General features: G+C 43.6%; 1 protein-coding gene across 1 annotated transcript; it reads right to left on the reverse strand.

The window, feature by feature from the left end:
* Nucleotides 1-6,944: 6,944 nt before the first annotated feature.
* On the reverse strand, nucleotides 6,945-17,141 carry LOC140196133 (antigen WC1.1-like). Its single transcript, XM_072254869.1, has 6 exons — nucleotides 17,077-17,141; nucleotides 16,074-16,379; nucleotides 15,129-15,260; nucleotides 13,393-13,479; nucleotides 13,221-13,307; nucleotides 6,945-7,018 (listed from the first exon to the last, which is right to left on the reverse strand). The coding sequence occupies exons 2-6, from the start codon at nucleotides 16,216-16,218 to the stop codon at nucleotides 6,963-6,965; spliced, it is 507 nt and encodes a 168-aa protein (XP_072110970.1). The 5' UTR covers nucleotides 16,219-16,379; nucleotides 17,077-17,141; the 3' UTR covers nucleotides 6,945-6,962.
* Nucleotides 17,142-22,011: the final 4,870 nt, after the last annotated feature.

Below are 22,011 nucleotides of genomic sequence, written 5' to 3' on the forward strand. Positions count from 1 at the left end.
CATATATTAACCCTTTAATTCCCGGAAACATCCCCGTGAACCCCCTCTGGGCACTCTCCAATGACAACCCATCCTTTCAGAGATACGGAGCTCGAAGCTGCTGATAATACTCCATTAGTGTCTTATGAAGGTCCAGCATTATCTTTTGTTTTTATATTTTATTCCCGTTGAAATAAATACCAACATTACATTTGATTTCTTTACCACAGACTCAACCTCTAAATGAACATTCTGGGAGTTTTGCACGAGGACCCCTGTCCCTCTGCACCGCTGATGTTTCAACCTTCTACCTACTGAGATGATAGTCCGTACTATTACACCTTGTTTTCCCAAAATGTTTTATCATATATTTCCCAACATTGGATTCCATCTGCTAATTTTTTGCCCGTTCTTCCAATTTGTCTAAGGATGAGGTTACGGAGTGCTTGAATGGACATGATACAATAAGTCAATGGCAGCATGGTTTACTGAAAGGCAAATTTTGCCTGACAAATCTGTTGGAATTCTTTGAGAAAATAAGAATTAAGAGAGACAAATCAGTGGATGTTGTTTCTTTGGATTTTCAGAACGCCTTTGACAATTTGCTGCACATGTGGCTGTTGTATTGAAGGAAAGATGCTGGCATGGATAGACGATTGACTGATTGGCAGGAAGCAATGTGTATGAACAAATGTCTCCTTTGCTAGTTGGCTAGCGCTGTGTATTGGGGTTCAGCGGGGCTCAGGTTTGGGACAGCTACTTTTCACTTTGCATACGAATGATTTGGGTGATGAAATTGATGACTTTGTGATCAAGGTTGCAGACGACACGAAGATAGATGGAAGAGTAGGGGTGGTGCTGACGAAGCAGGGAGTCCAGAAAAGGACATACCAGCGCAAACAACAGGAATTCTGCAGATGCTGGAAATTCAAGCAACACACATCAAAGTTGCTGGTGTATGCAGCAAGCTAGGCAGCATCTCTGGGAAGAGGCTTCCGAACGCTCTGCTCTCCACTCCCTCCGCACTAATCCTAACCTTACCATTAAAGCGCCGATAAGGGGGGTGATGTTGTAGTCTGGCCTACTAACCTCTACCTTTCCGAGGCACAGAGACAACTCACGGATACCTCCTCTTATTTACCCCTCGATCGTGACCCCACTAAGGAGCACCAGGCCATTGTCTCCCACACCATCACCGACTTTATCCGCTCAGGGGATCTCCCATCCACTGCTACCAACCTTATAGTTCCCACACCTCGCACTTCCCGTTTCTACCTCCTACTCAAGATCCGCAAACCTGCCTGTCCTGGCCGACCTATTGTCTCAGCTTGCTCCTGCCCCACCGAACTCGTTTCTGCATACCTCGACACGGTTTTATCCCCCCTTGTTCAATCCCTTCCGACCTATGTTCGTGACACTTTTCATGCTCTTAAACTTTTCGATGATTTTAATTTCCCTGGCCCCCACCGCTTTATTTTCACCATGGATGTCCAGTCCTTATATACTTCCATCCCCCATCAGGAAGGTCTCAAAGCTCTCCGCTTCTTTTTGGATTCCAGACCTAATCAGTTCCCCTCTACCACCACTCTGCTCCGTCTAGCGGAATTAGTCCTTACTCTTAATAATTTCTCCTTTGGCTCCTGCCACTTCCTCCAAACTAAAGGTGTAGCTATGGGCACCCGTATGGGTACTAGCTATGCCTGCCTTTTTGTTGGCTTTGTGGAACAATCTATGTTCCGTGCCTATTCTGGTATCTGTCCCCCACTTTTCCTTCGCTACATCGACGACTGCATTGGCGCTGCTTCCTGCACGCATGCAGAACTCGTTGACTTTGTTAACTTTGCCTCCAACTTTCACCCTGCCCTCAAGTTTACCTGGTCCATTTCCGACACCTCCCTCCCCTTTCTAGATCTTTCTGTCTCTATCTCTGGAGACAGCTTATCCACTGATGTCTACTATAAGCCTACAGACTCTCAGAGCTATCTGGACTATTGCGCTTCTCACCCTGTCTCTTGCAAAAATGTCATCCCCTTCTCGCAATTCCTCGGTCACCGCCACATCTGCTCTCAGGATGAGGCTTTTCATTCCAGGACGAGGGAGATGTCCTTCCTTTTCAAAGAAAGCGGCTTCCACTCCTCCACCATCAACTCTGCCCTCAAACGCATCTCCCCCATTTCACGCACATCTGCACTCAATCCATCCTCCTGCCACCCCACTAGGAATAGGGTTCCTCTGGTCCTCATCTACCACCCCACCAGCCTCCGGTCCAACATATTATTCTCCGTAACTTCCGCCACCTCCAACGGGATCCCACCACTAAGCACATCTTCCCCCCTCCACTCTGCTTTCCGCAGGGATTGCTCCCTACGCGACTCCCTTGTCCATTCGTCCTCCCCATCCCTCCCCACTGATCTCCCTCCTGGCACTTATCCATGTAAGCGGAACAAGTGCTACACATGCCCTTACACTTCCTCCCTTACCACCATTCAGGGCCCCAGACAGTCCTTCCAGGTGAGGCGACACTTCACCTGTGAGTCGGCTGGGGTGATATACTGCGTCCGGTGCTCCCGATGTGGCCTTCTATATATTGGCAAGACCCGACGCAGACTGGGAGACCGCTTTGCTGAATACCTACGCTCTGTCCGCCAGAGAAAGCAGGATCTCCCAGTGGCCACACATTTTCATTCCACATCCCTTTCCCATTTTGACATATCTATCCATGGCCTCCTCTACTGTCAAGATGAAGCCACACTCAGGTTGGAGGAACAACACCTTATATTCCGTCTGGGTAGCCTCCAACCTGATGGCATGAACATTGACTTCTCAAACTTCCGCTAATGCCCCACCTCCCCCTTGTACCCCATCCGTTATTTATTTATATACACACATTCTTTTTCTCTCTCTCCTTTTTCTCCCTCTGTCCCTCTCACTATACCCCTTGCCCATCCTCTGGATTCCCCCCACCCCCCGTCTTTCTCCCTGGGCCTCCTGTCCCATGATCGTCCCATATCCCCTTTGCCAATCACCTGTCCAGCTCTTGGCTCCATCCCTCCCCCTCCTGTCTTCTCCTATCATTCTGGATCTCCCCCTCCCCGTCCCACTTTCAAATCTCTTACTAACTTCCTTCAGTTAGTCCTGACGAAGGGTCTCGGCCTGAAACGTCGACTGTACCTCTTCCTAGAGATGCTGCCTGGCCTGCTGCGTTCACCAGCAACTTTGATGTGTGTTACTTGAATTTCCAGCATCTGCAGAATTCCTGTTGTTTCCGGGTACTGGAATGATTGTTTTATAAAACGGCCTCTACTAATTGGAAATCAGAGGAATAAGGGATGACCTCACTGAAACCTGCCGAATGTTGAAAAGCCTCTATAGCGTGGATGTGGAGGGATGTCTCCAATGGTGAGGAGTCTACGACCAGCCACGACCTCAGGATAGAGGGACCTCATTCTAGAACAGAGGAGAGGAATGATTTCTTCAACAGTGAGTGGTGAATCTGTGGAATTCGTTGCTACAGGCGCCTGTGGAGATCATGCCCCTGGGTATATTTAAGGCGGTGGGTGATAAGTTCTTGGTTCCTCCAGAAGAGGCGGAGCTGAGTGATGATGGCGCTACACGGCGACTACTTTTCTCCCATCTTCGGAAACAGCTTTATTTCTATTTTTGATATATTTTTTTCCCTTTCAAGGTTCTTTTGAAGGCCCTGACGTGGAGTTACATTCTGAGTTTTGTTCTTTGCGCGTATGGGACTCGCTCTCAGGGCCTCATCACCAGCTGCTTTTCGATATGCAAAGGACGCGGCCTAGACGACTCGCGCACCTTCAGGGTGCTGGAGTTTCGTGGCTCTGGAGGCGGGCGGATTGAAGGCTGGTGCTGCCGACTGATGGTTCATGGGAGATTCAGGAATATCGGAAGCAGTAGGTTTACTGTTGTCTGTGTGCCCAAAGGCATTCAGCTAGGGAAAAGCGACGTAACAGACTTTTAACACCATAAATCAGCGAGTTGTTTTGTTATGTGTCCCCTCTCGCTATGAAACGGGGACACCTCCTTTTCCCTTATTAAGGAGGGGGTGAGCCTGTGGTATGTCGAATACTGACTGAAAGTGTCGTCTTTGGGGTACTGTAAGTCTGTGTCTTTATTAATGCTGGCTGCACGTTTGAGTGCTCGGTGTGGGCGCCGATGTTTTTTCTCCTGGTGTGGGAGGGTGGTCGTTGCCTTGCTACTTCTAGTGCGTAGGTGGCGGGATGGTGGGGGCGGGGGAGGGGGCTAGGGGATTTAACATTTAACTATCATTCACTCTTTGGGGCAGTTCTCTGCTTTCGTAGATGTTTGAGAAGAAAAAGACTTTCAGAATGTAGATTGTATAGATTTCTCTGAAATTAAATGTACCTATTGAACCCAGTTGAAAACTATTGCACGAAGGGATAAGGGCAGAAGGAAAGAGATGGGAGCTGAGAAGGAAAATAGACAATAGGTGCAGGAGTAAGCCATTCGGCCCTTCGAACCAGCACCGCTATTCACTGTGATCATGGCTGATCATCCACTATCAGTATCCAGTTCCTGCCTTATCCCCATAACATTTGATTCCACTATCTTTCAGAGCTCCATCCATCTCTTTTTTGAAAGCATCCAGAGACTTGGCCTCCACAGCCTTCTGGGGCAGAGCATTCCATATATCCACCACTCTCTGGGTGAAAAAGGTTTTCCTCAACTCCGTTCTAAATGGCCTACCCCTAATTCTTAAACTGTGGCCTCTGGTTCTGGACTCACTCATCAGCGGGAACATGCTTCCTGCCTGCAGCATGTCCAATCCCTTAATAATCTTACAGGTTTCAATAAGATCCCCTCTCAGCCTTCTAAATTCCAGAGTAAACAAGCCCAGTCGCTGCAATCTCTCGACATATGACAGTCGCGCCATCCCGGGAATTAACCTTATGAACCTACGCTGCACTCCCTCAACAGCAAGAATATCCTTCCTCAAATTTGGAGACCAAAACTGCACACAGTACTCCAGGTGTGGTCTCACCAGGGCCCTGTACAGCTGCAGAAGGACCTCTTTGCTCTTATACTCAACCACGATGAAAATGTGTTGAAGACTCGATGGGACACATGCCACATATTGATCAAATATATGCCAGCATTCTTACGCTCATGGCGGGAGGCACTGGTGACAATATAGAGATTACGACCTGTAGTTCCTTCTATTTATCGATAAATGAAGGGTTTAATGTCCTCCCACTGGGAAAATGCTCTATTCACTGCAAAGAAACTCGACGAGTGCACTACTGCAATGTCCCTCCTGATGGGTCCAAAGTGTCATTTACCTCACTTCAGGGCATTAGTAATTTTCACAAATTCTGCACTATCGAAGCTCTTGTTTTTCAAAAAACATTATGAAATTTACTGAAGTTACCGATTTAATTTCAGGGTCACTTTCATGGTTAACTGTCATTCAGCCATACACTCGAATACGGCCAAAAGAAACAGCGTTCCGCCGGGGCCAGGGTGCAAAACACAGTGTCAATAGTCACATCCAGCTCAAAGCACATATAACACATCAAATAACGTAAGCAGTAAGAACACAGTCATATAAAAAGCCCAAATCCCTGACGATCACGGCCTGTAATCAATGGTGCTTAGAATGTGTTCTGAGGTCCCGCTCTGCAAGAACAAAAGCGCAGCGCTTCACATGACGTGCTAGTGAAACCGATCCAGCTTGTCTTTCGCCGAGCGAACATGGAGGGCAACATCGACGCTGCAGTCTGTAAAATTAGTCATTTATTGGAACGGCATGAAACTAAAACGCATGAAAGATTAACCGAGATTATAGTTTCTATTTACCTTGGGATACGTTATTGTATTGTTCATTTAATTATGTGGTGGGACAGATCATCCCTCATGACTATGACGTGTATTCATGCAAGGTGCTCTGTCCGTTGACAGATGCTGGATTCTTCGGGAAGAAAGAAAATAGAGGTAACAGCAAGCCCGGCTGTGATTCATAAAACCGGTTTGAAATATATGCATCTCCATTTACCTCAACTGTAAACTAGTTCCAGTTTTTTTAAAATAGTAGATCAATATCTGATTATCAAAGCAAAATTTGAGAACGATCTTCAAAACTCTGTTATTCTAATGTAGCTCATGAAAAATAGAGAAATCCTGAGGCTTATAAGTGCGGACGCTGTGAACAAATAAATAACAGCTGAATGACATACCAATCATCTGGCAATTAGAAAAGATATTTCACAATTTTATCCATCAATGCATACTATTGGTATGCCGAACTTATTTCAATTCTACGCCATTAGGACATGGAGAGTCCCAAGCCCGGCTCCGAAAGGAGGAGGGTTGGACATGGTGTTAGCAACCCCATTTGGTAAACAAACTCAGAGCTAATAAAGCACCAGCAAAAGCTCCAAAGATCTCATCGCAAGGAGAGGAAGGATCTTCGCCTAGAAGATGGGCTAATCTGTGAACTACTTGAAATCATGGCCCAGGACAGAGGACTCTGGTGAGAGACTGTCGGCAGCCTATGCCCCAGTAGGTGTGTTGGGTTTAAGAAGGTCATCCATTCAAAAATAATCAAGAGAGGAGAAACATATTTCAGCAAATGTATTTCAAGGACCGATGCATATATTAAAAGAGCAAAGTCAGAAAACCTGCATCATTGGTTGAATAAACTATACCAAATATAACGTGCTAGAGGATTAGCTGTGTAAAAATGCGAGACATTTACAGACAGCGCTAAATTCAATTTAAAGCCGTTTTACATTTTGCATCACTGGTATCTGCCAAACTGTTCAGAAGTTTTGCTTTGTTTTCCACTCAGGAAGGGTCTCACTTCAAATCACAGAGGGGGTTGAATTCCATTTACAACTTTACATTAAATGAATTACAAAACATACAGGGAAATTGCACGGTGGTTGCAAATGACCATAAAATGTTCAATCTAAATGATTGTAATTCGCATTTCTTCAAGCGCATTATTCAATATCGTCAAGTTCTTCTCCGAAATTTTCGTCAAGCGGCAAAGGGGATTCTGAAAAGTGAGAGACAATTGCTGAGTGTATTGCAGAAAATGCTGCCACAACACATTAAATAATGTGAAATTAACTTCCAATAATCCACATTAAGTACCCATTCGGCTCATTCTCAACAAAGTATTTCTCTCTACCTCCAGAGATCTGAACAGTACACATGTTGCAAATAGGAAACAACGACAGAGAAAACTTCTAATCGTGAGCAGATTAGGTAGCAATGTCCGACACAGGAACAAAGTCAGCGTGACCATAAGACATAAGAGCAGAATTAAACCATTCGGCCAATCAAGTCTGCTCGGCCTGTCTCATGCCGATAAAACACCACTATTATACACCATTATATCTTTGTTCTTATATTCATGTCCTCTCACGAATGTTCACATTACATTTGTCTTCCTCACCACCGACTCAACCCTATAGGTTAACCTTTACGGAATCCCACACAAGGCCTGTAAAATCCCTTTGCAACTCTGAATTTTCGAATTTTATTTCTGTTAGAACATAGTTATGCATGTACTCCTTCGGGTAACTTTTTCAATCGCTCTGTAGACACTAGACACTAGAATACTACAGCACAGTACAGGCCCTTCGGCCCTCGATGTTGTGCCGACCCATATATTCCTTAAAAAGTACTAAACCCACAGTACCCCATAACCCTCTATTTTTCTTTCATCCATGTGCCTGTCCAAGAGGCTCTTAAATACCCCTAATGTTTTAGCCTCCACCACCATCCCTGACAAGTCATTCCAGGCACCCACAACTCTCTGTGTAAAAAACTTAAAACTTTAAACTTTAAAAAATCTTCATCCCATTTTCAGCATCAGGACGTTACTCTCAAGCCCATTCCGAATTACGTTTTACAACGTAAAGCTCAGCCTTGGCCTTGTATCTCCCTCGTCCTGCTGTGAAATCATGAGCAAACTTCTGCTCTCAAACCGCTGCAATGGAGGTTCCCAAGCCCGGCTGCGAAAGAAAGAGGGTTGGGCATTGGTTTAGCAAACCCATCCTGAAAATGCCCAGAGCTAGAGAAACCTCAACAGAAACTACAAAGTCCTTATACCTGGCGGAGAAAGGATCTATATCGGGAGGGGATACACCAAGGGATTACCTGAAAAACTGGCCCTGGACTGAGAGCTCTTGCAAACTTTGTCAGCAGTCTATGTCCCAGCAGAGCTGATGGGCTTAATTAACTAAGCTGTTCCCAAGAACGTTCCCCAGTCATTTCAAAACAGGATTGCACAACAACTGGAGGGAAGCTACAGTGGTGACAGTACGCTTCATCAGTAGCTTTAATATTTGGTGATATGATTGTTGTCTCAGAGATTTTCTGTCGGAATAACCTTGGCAAGAGAAATCAATTGATCTACCAGTAGTCGTTGCATAATTTTCCTGAAAGATATCACTGTTGAGGGTGGAGTTATTCAAACAAAGGAACTCCTATTATATCGATGGTGTCCACAGTCTACACCATTGCCAGAGTAGCTCATATCCAGGCAAATAGAATGCAAACAACACCAGCAACTTTGATGTGTGTTGCTCAAATAGAATGCATCCATTTTGCTCATGATTCAAATATTGTGGACGAGCCTCAGGAGTCTCTTCATCGCAGATTTGTCAGTCTCCTTACAACTCTTGTAGTCACACTGCATATGTGTAAATTACTATGTCGAGTCTAACTAAAGGAGGAACAATGCTGAAACTGATTTTGGAAATGAGGACAATCAGGTGAGTAACCATTCAGTAGGAGACAATACATGGAGAAATGCTCATCATAAAGTTTAAGGTAACCATGGAAATGGTAGCCACTGACCTTGCCTGAGATCATTAAACGAGACCTAGCAAACTATAAAATGATTAAGCAAGAACTGGAGAGAGTTAATTGAGAGCAGCTATTTTAGGGCAAGTCCATATAGCAGATGTGGAGGGTGATTAAAGACAAACTGCACTGACAGCAGTGAGAGGGAACCACAGGATGGCAAGGTAAAGGAACCTCGGATATCGAGAGAGCTGGTATGTTTAATCAAGCATAGAAAAGAAACTAAAATAAAATCGATTCCTCAAGATAATAAAGAAGATGGGTTCTATGGTTTGATATATTACTTCTCCGTCTTTCTGTATTTTATGGCTATCTAGTGAAGGCAATTCTTAGCGTTATATGTACTTACATTTTTTGATAATAAAATGAACCTTAGATTCTTTGAAGATTGGAAAAAACTAATGAAAAGGATTTGGAGATCCATCAAGAGTCATGAAATGACATTGAGAAGCAGAATGGAAGAAAAACTTAAGACATGTTATATATAAAGCAAGAACAAAATAGGGAGAGGGAATTGGAGTAGCAAATTTGTAAGGAGATAGCAGATATTTGTAGTCAGCATAAGGCTGTGATTGTGGGAGATTTTAATTTTCCACACATAGACTGGAAGCCCATTCTGCAAAAGGGCTGGATGGTTTGGAGTTTGTAAAATGCGTGCAGGATAGTTTTTTTTTTTTTGCAGCAATACATAGAGGTACCAACTACAGAAGGGGCAGTGTTGGATCTCCTGTTAGGGGATGAGATAGGTCAGGTGACAGAGGTATATGTTGGGGAGCACTTCGGGTCCAGTGATCACAATGCCATTAGTTTCAATATAATTATGGAGAAAGATAGGATTGGACCCAGGGTCGAGAATTTTGATTGGAGAAAGGCTAACTTTGAGGAAATGTGAATGGATTTAGAATGAGTGGATTGGGACAATTTGTTTTATGGGATGGATGTAATAGAGAAATAGAGATCATTCAAAGGTGAAATTTTGATGGTACAGAATCTTTATGTTCCTGTTAGGTTGAAAGGAAAGAATAGAATTTTGGGAGAGCCATGGTTTTCAAAGGAAATTGGAAAATTGGTTCGGAAAAAGAGAGATATCTACAATAAATATAGGCAGAAGGTAGTAAATGAGGTGATTGAGGAATATAAAGAATGGAAAAAAGAATCTTAAGAAAGAAATTAAAAAAGCTAAAAGAAGATATGAGGTTGCTTTGGCAAGTAAGGTGAAAATAAATCCCCAGGGTTTCTACAGTTATATTAATATCGAAAGGACAGTGAGGGATAAAATTGGTCCCTTAAAGAATCAGAGTGGACAGCAGCTATGTACGGAGCCAAAAGAGATGGGGGAGATTCTGAACAATTTATTTTCTTCTTCGATATTCACTAAGAGGAAGGATATTGAATTGTGTAAGGTAAGGGAAACAAGTAGGGTATTTGTGGAAACTGTGACGATTACAGAAGAGGAAGTACTGGCGCTTTTAAGGAATATAAACGTGGATAAGTCTCTGCGTCCTGACAGGATATTCTCTAGGACGTGGAATATCATGTTTGACAAATCTTAATGAATTTTTTGAAGAGGTTACTCGGAATGTTGACGAGGGTAAAGCGGTGGATGTTGTCTATATGCACTTCAGTAAGGCCTTTGACAAGGTCCCACAAGGAAGGTTAGTTAGGAAGGTTCAATCGTTAGGTATTATATATTGAAGTAGTAAAGTGGATTCAACAGTGGCTGGATGCCAGAGAATAGTGGTGGATAACTGCAACACACATCAAAGTTGCTGGTGAACGCAGCAGGCCAGGCAACATCTATAGGAAGAGGTACAGTCGACGTTTCGGGCAGAGACCCCACGTCCCGAAACGTCGACTGTACCTCTTTCTAGAGATGCTGCCTGGCCTGCTGCGTACACCAACAACTTTGATGTATGTTGCTTGAATTTCCAGCATCTGCAGAATTCCTGGTGTCATGGTGGATAACTGTTTGTCAGATTGGAGGCCGGTGACTAGCAGTGTGCCTCAGGGATCTGTACTGGGTCCAATGTTGTTTGTCATATACATTAATGATCTGGATGATGGGGTGGTAATTTGGATTAGTAACTATACAGATTATACTAAGGTGGTGGAGTTGTGGATAATGAAGTAGATTTTCAAAGTTTGCAGAGAGATTTAGGCCAGTTAGAAGACTGGGCTGAAAGATGGCAGATGGAGTTTAATGCTGATAAGTGTGAGGTGCTACATTTTAATAGGACTAATCAAAATAGGACATACATGGTAAATGGTAGGGCATTGAAGAATGCAGTAGAACAGAGGTGTCTTGGAATAATGGTGCATATTTCCCTGAAGGTGGAATCTCTTGTCGATAGGGTGGTGAAGAAAGCTTTTGGTATGCTGGCCTTTATAAATCAGAGCATTGAGTATAGGAGTTGGGATGTAATGTTGAAATTGTACAAAGCATTGGTGAGGCCAAATTTGGAGATTTGTGTACAATTTTGGTCACCGAATTATAGGAAATATGTCAACAAAATAGAGAGAGTACAGAGGATATTTACTAGAATGTTACCTGGGTTTCATCTCCCAAGTTACAGAGAAAGGTTGAACAAGTTGTGTCTTTATTCTTTGGAACGTAGAAGGTTGAGGGCGGACTTGATAGAGGTGTTTAAAATTATGAGGGGGATAGATAGAGTTGACGTGAATAGGCTTTTTCCATTGAGAGTGGGGGAGATTCAAACAAGAGGACATGAGTTGTGAGTTAAGGGGAAAAAGTTTAGGGGTAACACGAGAGGGAACTTCTTTACTCGGAGAGCGGTAGCTGTGTGGAACGAGCTTCCAGTAGAAGTAGTAGAGGCAGGTTCGATTTTGTCACTTAAAATAAAAACTGGATCAGTATATGGACACGAAAGGAATGGAGGGTTATGGGCTGAGTGCAGGTAAATGGGACTATGTGAGATTAAGCATTCGGCACGGACCAGAAGGGCCGAGACGGCCTGTTTCCGTGCTGTAATTGTTTTATGGTTATATGTCACAAAAGGATTACCAGGGAGAGGTTTGAACCTCTTCAAGGATACAGGAGGAAATATGTACTTGGACGTGCAGGATGTGTAACTGACTGCGCGTTGGTATCTACAAAGGTGAAGGATAAGAAGGTTTCTAATGTGCTATAGCATTTGGATAAAAAGGGAGACGTATTGTTAGATCTATTGAAGAAGGTGAAGGCAGATAAGTTCCACCAAGCACGGTGGGAGATAAACCATAGACCTGTTACTTTCACGTTAGTTGCAGGGAGGATATTGGAAAGCATTCATAGCGATAGGATTTATCAACACAGACTAATTAGGAAGAGTTATCATGACTTACTTCTAGAGAGGCTGTGTCTTATTTGACTGAGGTTTTCGGGTAGGCAAAGGTAATAGATGAAGACAGATTTGAGGAGGATGTCTGTATGGGATTTATTGTGAGGTGTTTGACTATGTCTCACAAATTGGGCTCAACCTGAAGAATAAAATGTACAGGATCAATCGTGACTTGTCTGTTTGGAATCGGAGAGGTTTGCTCACAGACGTGGAGAAAAAGAGTATAGTTCTCTTTGGGAAATTTAGGCTGGAGGTCTAATCACTACTTTAATTAGTTTTGCATAATATCGTGAACCAGAAGTTCCACTGTTGCACTGTTGCATGTTCTATGGACCGTTCAGTTGACTACGGCTAATGTTAATGGGAGATGTAAAAATTATGCCGCGGTTGAACGCACACATTTTGTTTTTACAGTCTTTCTTCCAAGATTAGGTTAATATCATGACACATTTCTAGAAGCCGCTTTATTATGCATCCTCCAAAGAAGCCAGGGATAGTTTCTTCTGTCATATCTTTAAATCTATCACCCACTGTAATGAGTTACTTTTGTGTTTGAGGGAAGTAATTGCATTTCAAAGTTTACGGTAAAGCATCAGAGATAAAAGCCTCAATAACCGTAATAGTTAACAGGTACGTCTTTGAAAGAAAACGTGATCGAATTGTGTGCATGCTAACGAGATTTGCGAACACAAACGTCAGTATGTCGATTGAGATATTTCTGATGAAACTGCTTCGATTTGAAATATTGTCTCAGCTTTTTTGTTGTCCCTGTTTTTCATTGCCTTTGTAGGTATTGCCCAATGATTAGATTTCCCGATATTTTCCATACTTCTCTTGGTAGTAGACTCGATGGGCAGAAAGGCTAAAATCTGCTCCAATGCGGTATGGTATTCTCATTCAAATTTCCTCAATCTGCATTTGATTGATTCCATTTAAATTATTTTCGTTGCTGTGTTTTGTAATGTCCCTGTGTCTGGTTCTAAGACCATGACTTATTTCGCTCTCTTCTGATGAGACTATTGTGGGGTAAAATTTTATCGAACTTACCTTCCATGTCTTCATTTTGGTAGACATGCAAATCACCGACCAGACAATATTCTAATTTCTCTGCTGAGCTGATGGATTGGAAATCTCCTGATGAAAGAAAAACCTGGACTTAATATAAAATAATTCACTCACATTGAAAGATAACTGATGCATACTGTTTAAATACAATTACCGACTCCAGGCCCTGTCTCCTCAATGGGGATCTCCTCATAAAACGGCTCAGCATACTTGTGTGCAGAACGCCGTGACTTCTTATCGGCTGAAATATCAAAAAGGGAAAAGGGAATTTATCCGGTGAAGAAAACGTGGTGGTGGTGGTGGGGGGGGGGGGGGGGGAGCGGGGAAGAGAGAGAGAGACAGAGAGAGAGAAAGAGAGAGAGACAGAGAGAGAGAGAGAGAGAGAGAGAGAGAGACAGAGAGAGAGAGAGAGAGAGAACAAACGCGTACTCGTGCATGCACGCATAGTTACCGATCTATCAAAGATACATGACTTTTCACATACTTATAAGGTACTGGGTAGTGGTTCCATATGTCACTACCACAGAGCGTGACGACCCTGCCTTACACGAGTTCCGGGCTCAGCTGGCTCCGGCTGACAGAACCCGGTATGGGCCCCTATGCAGGGTTACGGACCCTGCTGCCTTGTGGGCATCTTCCGGAGAAGAGAAGGCTAAGGAGTAAACCCTACACGAATCCGGAGTGGAACCCCTACGGCGGTTGGATAACGTATCACGTCACCTCCCGGCAGCTCCTGCAGCCAAGCTGACGCCAAATGTACTGCTTCGTATCTCCATACTCCAGGCGGGCGCATCCATTGTACACTTAGACAGCCATTACATTATTACATATATTACTTAATTAACATCCTCCCATTTTATCAATTCATTAAAATATCCCAGAAACATTCTTCGCAACCCTCCTTCGTGTGATAGAATTAAAAATAGAACTAGCAATACTGTGCTTTCATCATATTCATCTGCATAAGTTCCAAAGTGCAGTGAACTAACAATGCTTCCGTCATCTCAACCACACTGAAATATTTGTCTGTACTAACTGCTCTCTGTTAATCAGACCATCTTCAACATCCAGCAGTATTCAGAATTGTCGGCTAAACATTGTGTAAGCGGACTAGTGTTTTCTCTCTGTAGTGATGGACGATAAGAAGTGGCTGTTGGAGGCATGAAAAATGATAAGAGGCATAGAACAAGTGGATAGAATGAGTATTTATTCCAGGGCGGAAATGGAAAATACGAGAGAGCATAATTTTAAGGTGATTGGAGAGCAGTATAGGGCAGAAGTTTTTTTTTTTACACAGGGGGGAGTGATACATCTTGATACGGGTGGTGATGGAGGCAGATACAGGATGGACACTTACAAAACATTAAGATAAACGTACAGGTGATAGAAAAAAATAGAGGGTAATGTGGCGGGATGGGGTATATCGAAATTAGAGTAAGTTAAATTGCCGGCGCATCATCGGACGCAGAAGGGCCTGTACTGCGCCGTAATGCTATGAGTTCAGTAATAATGCCATCCCAATTCCCAGAATGTGTTTCTTTCTGCAACAACCTCCCCGTTACTTCCATGTGCTGTTTCGTCCGTCCATCCAGCGAGCAGGTAAGCCTGACAGCATCATTTCGCCTTACATCCGCTGCATTCAGCAGTACCCTTCAAGCTGCGTTGTGGCGCCAACTTGTATTTTCTAGCTCATCTTACCAAGGAAAAATACATTTACAATCCACGCCTAAATAGTCGAGACCTGAGTATCCCAGACAGCCATTTAGAGTCTACCTATGCGTTTATGGACTCTCAATTCATGCAACATACCATATAGCAAAGAATCAACATGATGAATGTTAAATTAGTTCATAGTAATTCATGAAGGCTTATGAGAATAGATTTACCAACCATTCTGGAACTGTCTTCGTTGGCTTTTGATCAGGTAGAGAGAAACGATAACCAGAAGAGAACCAAGAATGAAAGGGATGGCGTAAATGAAGGCTCTCAGACTTGTAAAAGTAGGAATATGTGACTGGTGATCTGAAATAAAGACGTTAAACAAATTTAAATATATTTTGTCAGGAGAAACACGAAAGCGCATAGCGTCAGAAACCTTGGTTCAATTCCACGGCTGCCGGAAAGTAAATTGTACATACATACCCGACAGCGTGGTTTTTCTCCGACTTTCCAAAGATGTAGGGGTTATAAGGTGAATTGGTCACCTGACTGTAATTGGGCGGCGCGGTCTTGTTGGGCCAGAAATGCCTGTGACCGTGCTGTCTCTCCGAGTAAATGAATTTTAAAACATACCTTTCATTAAATCACTGATTCAGCTATCAGAGCAGACAAAATTTGTCAGTCTGCTTTAAGTGACATTTCCATGCGTTTGTCAGGATTTGATTTTAAATTTGAACATTATAATGTTAAATATAAACTTAAAAGTACTGCTCAGTGAAGATAAAGGTATATAAATACTAATCTCACCCAGGATTTTTCCGGGAATTTCGAAGTAGTGTGAAGATTTCATTCGAATACCAGCAGCGTCACAGGGGTGCAAATAGAGCGTAAAATTTTAATAGGTAAGGAGATGGAAACCTGGATTTAAAACATGGGCTTCAGGGGAAATAAATGCTGAAGAAAATTACAGATATGCATAGGAAGAAAATTGTGTTGAACATAGATGTAGAACGGCACAAGCAGCTGAGGACTAGGACGACCAAAGACGGAAAGGTGAATTTTGTGATACCCGTTCAAAGATATCAAGGTTTCTTCTAGGGGTGTGTTAAGAGATTGGGATATAACGAGAAAATAAGTGTAATTGACGAAAAGTCGCAGCATAATTCGATTACTGACCAGAACATAACACTCCGACGGTTTCTTTGTGCCCACAGTCATGACGATGCAATGTAGAAAATTGGCAATCCGACAGAAAATTCTCACTCCCTTTGCATTTGACCTCGTCCATCCAAATAGTGCCGTTTCCAAGGGGGAATAGCATCCCCCCGGAAGCCAGGACTGGATCCCCACAGTTTAATTGGCGACAGACGACAGCAGCATCGTGTCTGTCCCATGAATCATCACAGACCGTTCCCCACGTCCCACTGAAGGAAACTTCAATTCTTCCAGAGCAATTATCGAACCCCGCCACGAGCCGCAGGTCTGAAAGAAAAGACGAACGAGTTTTTATTTGAGAATTAACTTATATTGGAAGTCCTATGTACCCACTTCTCCCTCTCAACTTCTAGAGATGAGTCATGTGTTTAATGTTTTGCGTAGCTAATTGTTCGTGGATGCAATCGGACAATGAAGTTGAAGAACAATATTTTCGATAGAATATGTTGATCAACTCTGATGTTGTCAATATTTTCATTGAAAACAAACATGCGTACAGGTATGTAGTATCCTATATTGCCCTCTCACGCTGGAATTCAGAATGCAGCAAAAGATGTACCAGGATTTGTAATGACGTCATTATACTCTTTGCATTGAATGCTGAAGTTTTGTTTGACATCTGAGCCATACGCCGGTAATGTCTGGCAAACAATTTTCTGTCCTTCTGCAGTTAAACGTTCCGATACTCTCCAAACTTAGTCTATCTCGAGTTTTTGATTACAACGCGTTCAGCAAGAATGTTCTATCGTTTTTGCTAAAGCAGCGAATTGCTCTACATTGTACTTAAATATTCTCTTGCACTGACGCGACAAAAAAATCAAGTGAGAGAGGAAAAGTTAAATTGAGGGCGGAACAGTCTGCATCCTTCTGAGACCAGGAACAGAGAAAAGGCCTTAAAACAAGAAGGATGAAAATAAATGTATAGATGTTGCATATTTTGAATAATGAAAATATCAGTAATTACTGGAGGCTTTTGGAAATGGGTTGATTATCTTCTCCTTCTTGACGTTCCCAATTAGCGGTTTCGTTGGCCGTGTTTCTGTAAAACATTCAACTCATCATTTCAGTGAAATATTCCAAATGCAGGTCCTAACGTTTATAGATAAATAATATAATAAAGATATCAATAACATTGTCAGAGTGCAGAGAACATTGTAAATTATGCCGCCAGGAATTGAGACTATGAGTTATAGGGAAAGGGTGAATAAGGTTACACTCAGAACACGCTGGAGGAACTCAGCAGGTCGGGTAGCATCCATCGAAACGATCGGTCGACGTTTCGGCCCGACCTGCTGAGTTCCTCCAGAGCGTTGCTTTGACCCCAGCATCTGCAGGTTATTTTGGGTGAATAAGGTAGGACGTTATACCCCGGAACTTAAACTTAGAAGAATGAGGTGAGATTTGTTAGAGATAACCGCCATTATGAGTCGCTTAGACAGAATCCATTCAAAAAGGCTTTTTCCACTCAGGGTCAGGTAGTCTAGAACTACAGCTCATATTTTAAGGGTAAATGGTGAAGTCTTTAAGGGAAACATGAGGGGATATTTCTTCACTCAGAGTGTGGAACGACTAATCTGTGGATCTGTGGGAAAGGGTTTATTTCAACTTTTAAGAGAAATTTGGATAGGTCCGTGGATGGAAGGGAAATGAAGAGCTATGATCCAGGTACGAACCGATGGGGCTAGGAAGATTAATAGTTTGGCACGGGTAGGTGGGCCGAAAGGCCTGTTTCGCAGTCTATGACGCTATGACGATATAATTACCTGAACAAATGATCCCAACATCCTCCTCATGTTTGCAGTTGTGCTGACCCCATGCTGAAGATGGGCATTGCCATAAAAGTGAGTCACCCAACCGACATCTCACGTCATCCAGCCAGATCGGTCCAGTCCCTTCTCCAAATGTAGCGCTGTTTTCTATTAATTTTGCCGAACCGCAGTTGAGCTGGGAGCAAACAACTTGTGCATTCTCCATGCCAAACGAATCAGAGCAAACTGTTCCCCATGTTCCGTTAAAGAAAACCTCAAGTCTGCCCTGGCAGGGATTCTCCCCATTTGCCAAACTTATCTCCCTGTGATCTGAAGAACAAAGAACAAACCGGATTCTTGATTATAGCTTCATGCTAATAATTAATTGTGATGTGGGTACATGGTGATCAGGGATGTGCAGCACCTCTGATGATGGGGCTTATGGCGTCCAATCTCCCCTTTGGACACTCAGCTTTCACCAATGACTCGAAGTAACTGTTTGCATGCGACACCGGCCACAGATTGGTGCACCGTTTCGACAGGGAAGCTAAACAAGGCGAGGGGGACAGCGGGACCCGCATCGCACAGAGATGTTCACATGCCTGCGCTAGCATGAAAAGACAGCTCCGGCAGAGTGGACGTAAAAGATCTACAGTGAGATCCAACGGTCAGGAAGGTTGAATATTTTGATTCATAACTAGTGTATTATGCCTGAACAATGGGACGAGGAAGGATTTGGCTCGTGTAGACTGGGAGCACGGGCTGTATTGTGAGATGGTTAAAGAACAGTGGAAAACTTTCAAAGAGATTTTGTAACGGTAATCAACAAAAGTATATTCCACTGAAAAACAAGGACAGTAAGGGTGGGGATAGTAAGCCTTGGATAAAAAAGGAAAGGGACATTGCATTCGGAGATTCTCCGATTAGCGGACGAGGGTTGACACGTGAATAGCTCCCCACCGGTCACACCCTTTTTCACACTGCGAGAGCCACTGATCGATCCTCCAAAAACCCACCTTTTCTGTGGGCACAACAAAGCTCATTCAGTGTCCAACGACATGTGTCTGTCAGTCTATCAGCTGACCTTCTATTTATCTCACCGTGCTGAACACCAGCTGTCCATCAAGCAGCTCATCCCTTCTCTCTCTGTAAGAACACAGGAGCTGCCAGTGTCCTTGCAAAGTGTAAACATGCTGCAAAGAAACCATAACATCATTTGAAAGCAGTTTTCGCCTCTCTCTCTCTCTTAATAGCAAGGTGTCTGGTGTTGAACAACTCTCTCTCTCTCTCTCTCATTTTAAAAGGACAGTTCACTGGGGTAATTCAGGACCCCGTCACATTGATGATACCATATTGAGTGGAAAAGCAAATTGTGCAGAAGATGCAGAGAGTCCGCAAAGACCCATAGATAGCTGTAGTGAGTGGGCAAGGCCGTGGCAGATGGCATAGAATGTTGGTAAATGCGAGGACATCCACTTGAAAAACGGAAGAGCAGATTATTATTGAAATGGTAAAATATTGCAGCACGCTGTTGTGCAGAGGGGCTTATGAGGACTTGTGCATGAATCTCAAAATGTTGCTTTCCAGGTACAGCTGGTTATGTAAAATAATGTATTGTTGGCCCTCATTGCTAGAGGGATTGAATTTAAGAGCACGGAGGTTATGGTGCAAATGCACAGCGTGTTGGTGAGGTCACACCTGGAGTACTGCGTGCAGTTTTGGTCTCTTAATTTGAGGACAGGGATACTGGATGCGGAGGTGATAAACAGGAGGTTCAGCAGGCTGATTCCAGAGATGAGGGAGTTAGGCAATGAACAGAGATTGAGGCTCCTTGGACTGGTCTCTCTGGAATTCAGAAGAACAGATCTGATAGAAATATATAAAGTTATGAAAGGGATAGATAAGATAGACGCAGGAAAGTTGTTTCCTCTGGCAGGTGATACTAAAACTAGGGGATATAGTCTCAAAATTTTGGTGAGTAGATTTAGGACGGAGATGAGGAGAGACTGCTTTTCTCAGAGAGTGATGAATCTGTGGAATTATTCGCCCACTGCAGCAGTGGAGGCTACCTCATTAAGTGTATTTAAGACAGGTTGGACAGATCTCTGCATAGCAAGGGAATTCAGGTTTTTGGGAAAATTGCAGATAGGTGGGGATGAATCCATGGCATAGAAACATAGAAACGTAGAAAACGTACAGCACAATACAGGCCTCTCGGCCCACAAAGTTGTGCCGAACATGTCCCTACCTTAAAAATTACTAGGGTCACCCATAGCCCTCTATTTTCTAAGCTCCATGTACCTATCCAAAAGTCCCTTAAAAGACCTTATCGGATCCGCCTCTGCCACCGTTGCCGGCAGCCCATTCCACGCACACACCACTCACTGCGTAAACAAAACTTACCCTTGACATCTCTTCTGTACCTCCTCCCCAGCACCTTAAACCTGTGCCCTCTTGTGGCAACCATTTGGTGGGAAAAAAGCCATTGTCTGTCCAGATGATCAATGCCTCTTATCATCTTATACAACTCTAAATGGTCACGTCTCATCCTCCATCTCTCCAAGGATGAAAGACCGAGTTCACAGTGTGGCCTAACCAGAGTTTTATAGAGCTGCATCACTACTTCACGACTCTTAGACTCTATCCCTCGACTTATGAAAGGTAACTCACCATAAGCCACGTGAACGCGTGTCGGGTACTGAGCATGGCGCTGTTGTGCAGGAGAGAAGGAAGAAGAAGAGGAATGCGGTAATCATAGTCAGGGGAACAGGCAGGAGATTCTGTGAGCGTTATAGAGATACCCGCATGGTGTGCTGCCTCCCAGGTGCCAGGGTACGTGATATCTCGGATCGGGTCCAAAATATTCTGAAGGGAGAGGGCGAGCAGCCAGTTGTCTTGGTACATGTTGCTACCAATGACATAGATAGGGAAGGGGAGGAGGTCCTGAAGAGAGATTTCCGTGAGTTAGGAAGGAAGCTGAGAAGCAGTTCCTCCAGGGTACACATCTCGGGATTGCTAACTGTGCCACGTGCTAGCGTAGACAAGAATAGAAGGATCAGGCGGATGAATGCGTGGCTGAGAGACTGGTGCAGGGGGCTGGACTTTAGATTCTTAGATCTTTGGCATCACTTCTTGGGGAAGTATGACCTGTTCAAAAAGAATGGGATACAACTGAACCCGAAGGAGACCCGCATCCTGGAGGGACGGTTTAATAGAGCTGTTAGGGAGGGTTGAAATTAATTTGGAAGCGGGGATGGTAACCGGAATGATAGAGCAGAGGAGGGGGAAAACAGAAATAAATCCAAGATAGTGAGCAGTAGAGATGTCAGGAAGGACAGACAGGTGATGGAGCAAATTTGCAGGCATTGGGGTGAGTTGCTGCGCAATAAAGTTGCAGTGCAATCTAAGCAAAAAGTAACAAATACCGGTCTTAAGGTGTAACACTTAAATTCACGCTGCGTAAGGAATAAGGTGGATGATCTTGTCGTACAGCTACAGATTGACAGGTATGATATTGTGGCCATCACTGAGACCTCGCTAAAGGATGCATGTCTCTGGGAGCTGATCGTCCAAGGATACACGTTTTATCGGAAGGATAGAGAGGTAGGCTGAAGGGGTGGCGTGGCTTTATTGGTAAGAAATGATATTAAATCATTAGAAAGAGGTGACATAGGATCAGAAGGTGGAGGATCTTTATGGATTGTGCTGAGAAATTGTAGGGGTAAAAAGGCCCTGATGGCAGTAATAATCAGGCCTCCTAACAGCTGCAGTGATGTGGACTACAAATTACAACAGGAAATAGAAAAGGCTTGTCAGAAGGGCAGTGTTATGATAATTGTGGGGGATTTTAACAGGTGTATGGTTCTGCACTTTGGCAGAAGAAATAAACGGGCAGACTATTATTTAAATGGGGAGTGAATTCACAGTTCTGAGATGCAACGGGACTTGGGAGTCTTCGTACAGGATACCATTAAGATTAACCTCCAGGTTCAGTCAATAGTGAAGAAGGTGAATACAATGTTGGCATACATTTCTAGAGGAATAGAATATAGGAGCAGGGATGTGACGTTGAGAATCTATAAGGCACTGGAGTACTGTGGGCAGTTTTGGTCTCCTTATTTAAGAAGTGATGTGCTGACGTTGGAGAGGGT

The sequence above is a fragment of the Mobula birostris genome, chromosome 4 (genome assembly GCF_030028105.1).
Source record: "Mobula birostris isolate sMobBir1 chromosome 4, sMobBir1.hap1, whole genome shotgun sequence".
NCBI lineage: Eukaryota > Metazoa > Chordata > Chondrichthyes > Myliobatiformes > Myliobatidae > Mobula > Mobula birostris.

Excerpts from the sequence above, each read along its gene's own strand:
- LOC140196133 (XM_072254869.1), bottom strand. The coding sequence starts at position 16,218 with ATGCTATTCCCCCTTGGAAACGGCACTATTTGGATGGACGAGGTCAAA. Across the intron at positions 13,480-15,128 it reads ACGAAGACAGTTCCAGAATG|CCGATAAGAAGTCACGGCGT; the intron begins GTTGGTAAATCT and ends TTGATATTTCAG. Across the intron at positions 7,019-13,220 it reads CCAAAATGAAGACATGGAAG|AATCCCCTTTGCCGCTTGAC; the intron begins GTAAGTTCGATA and ends CTCACTTTTCAG.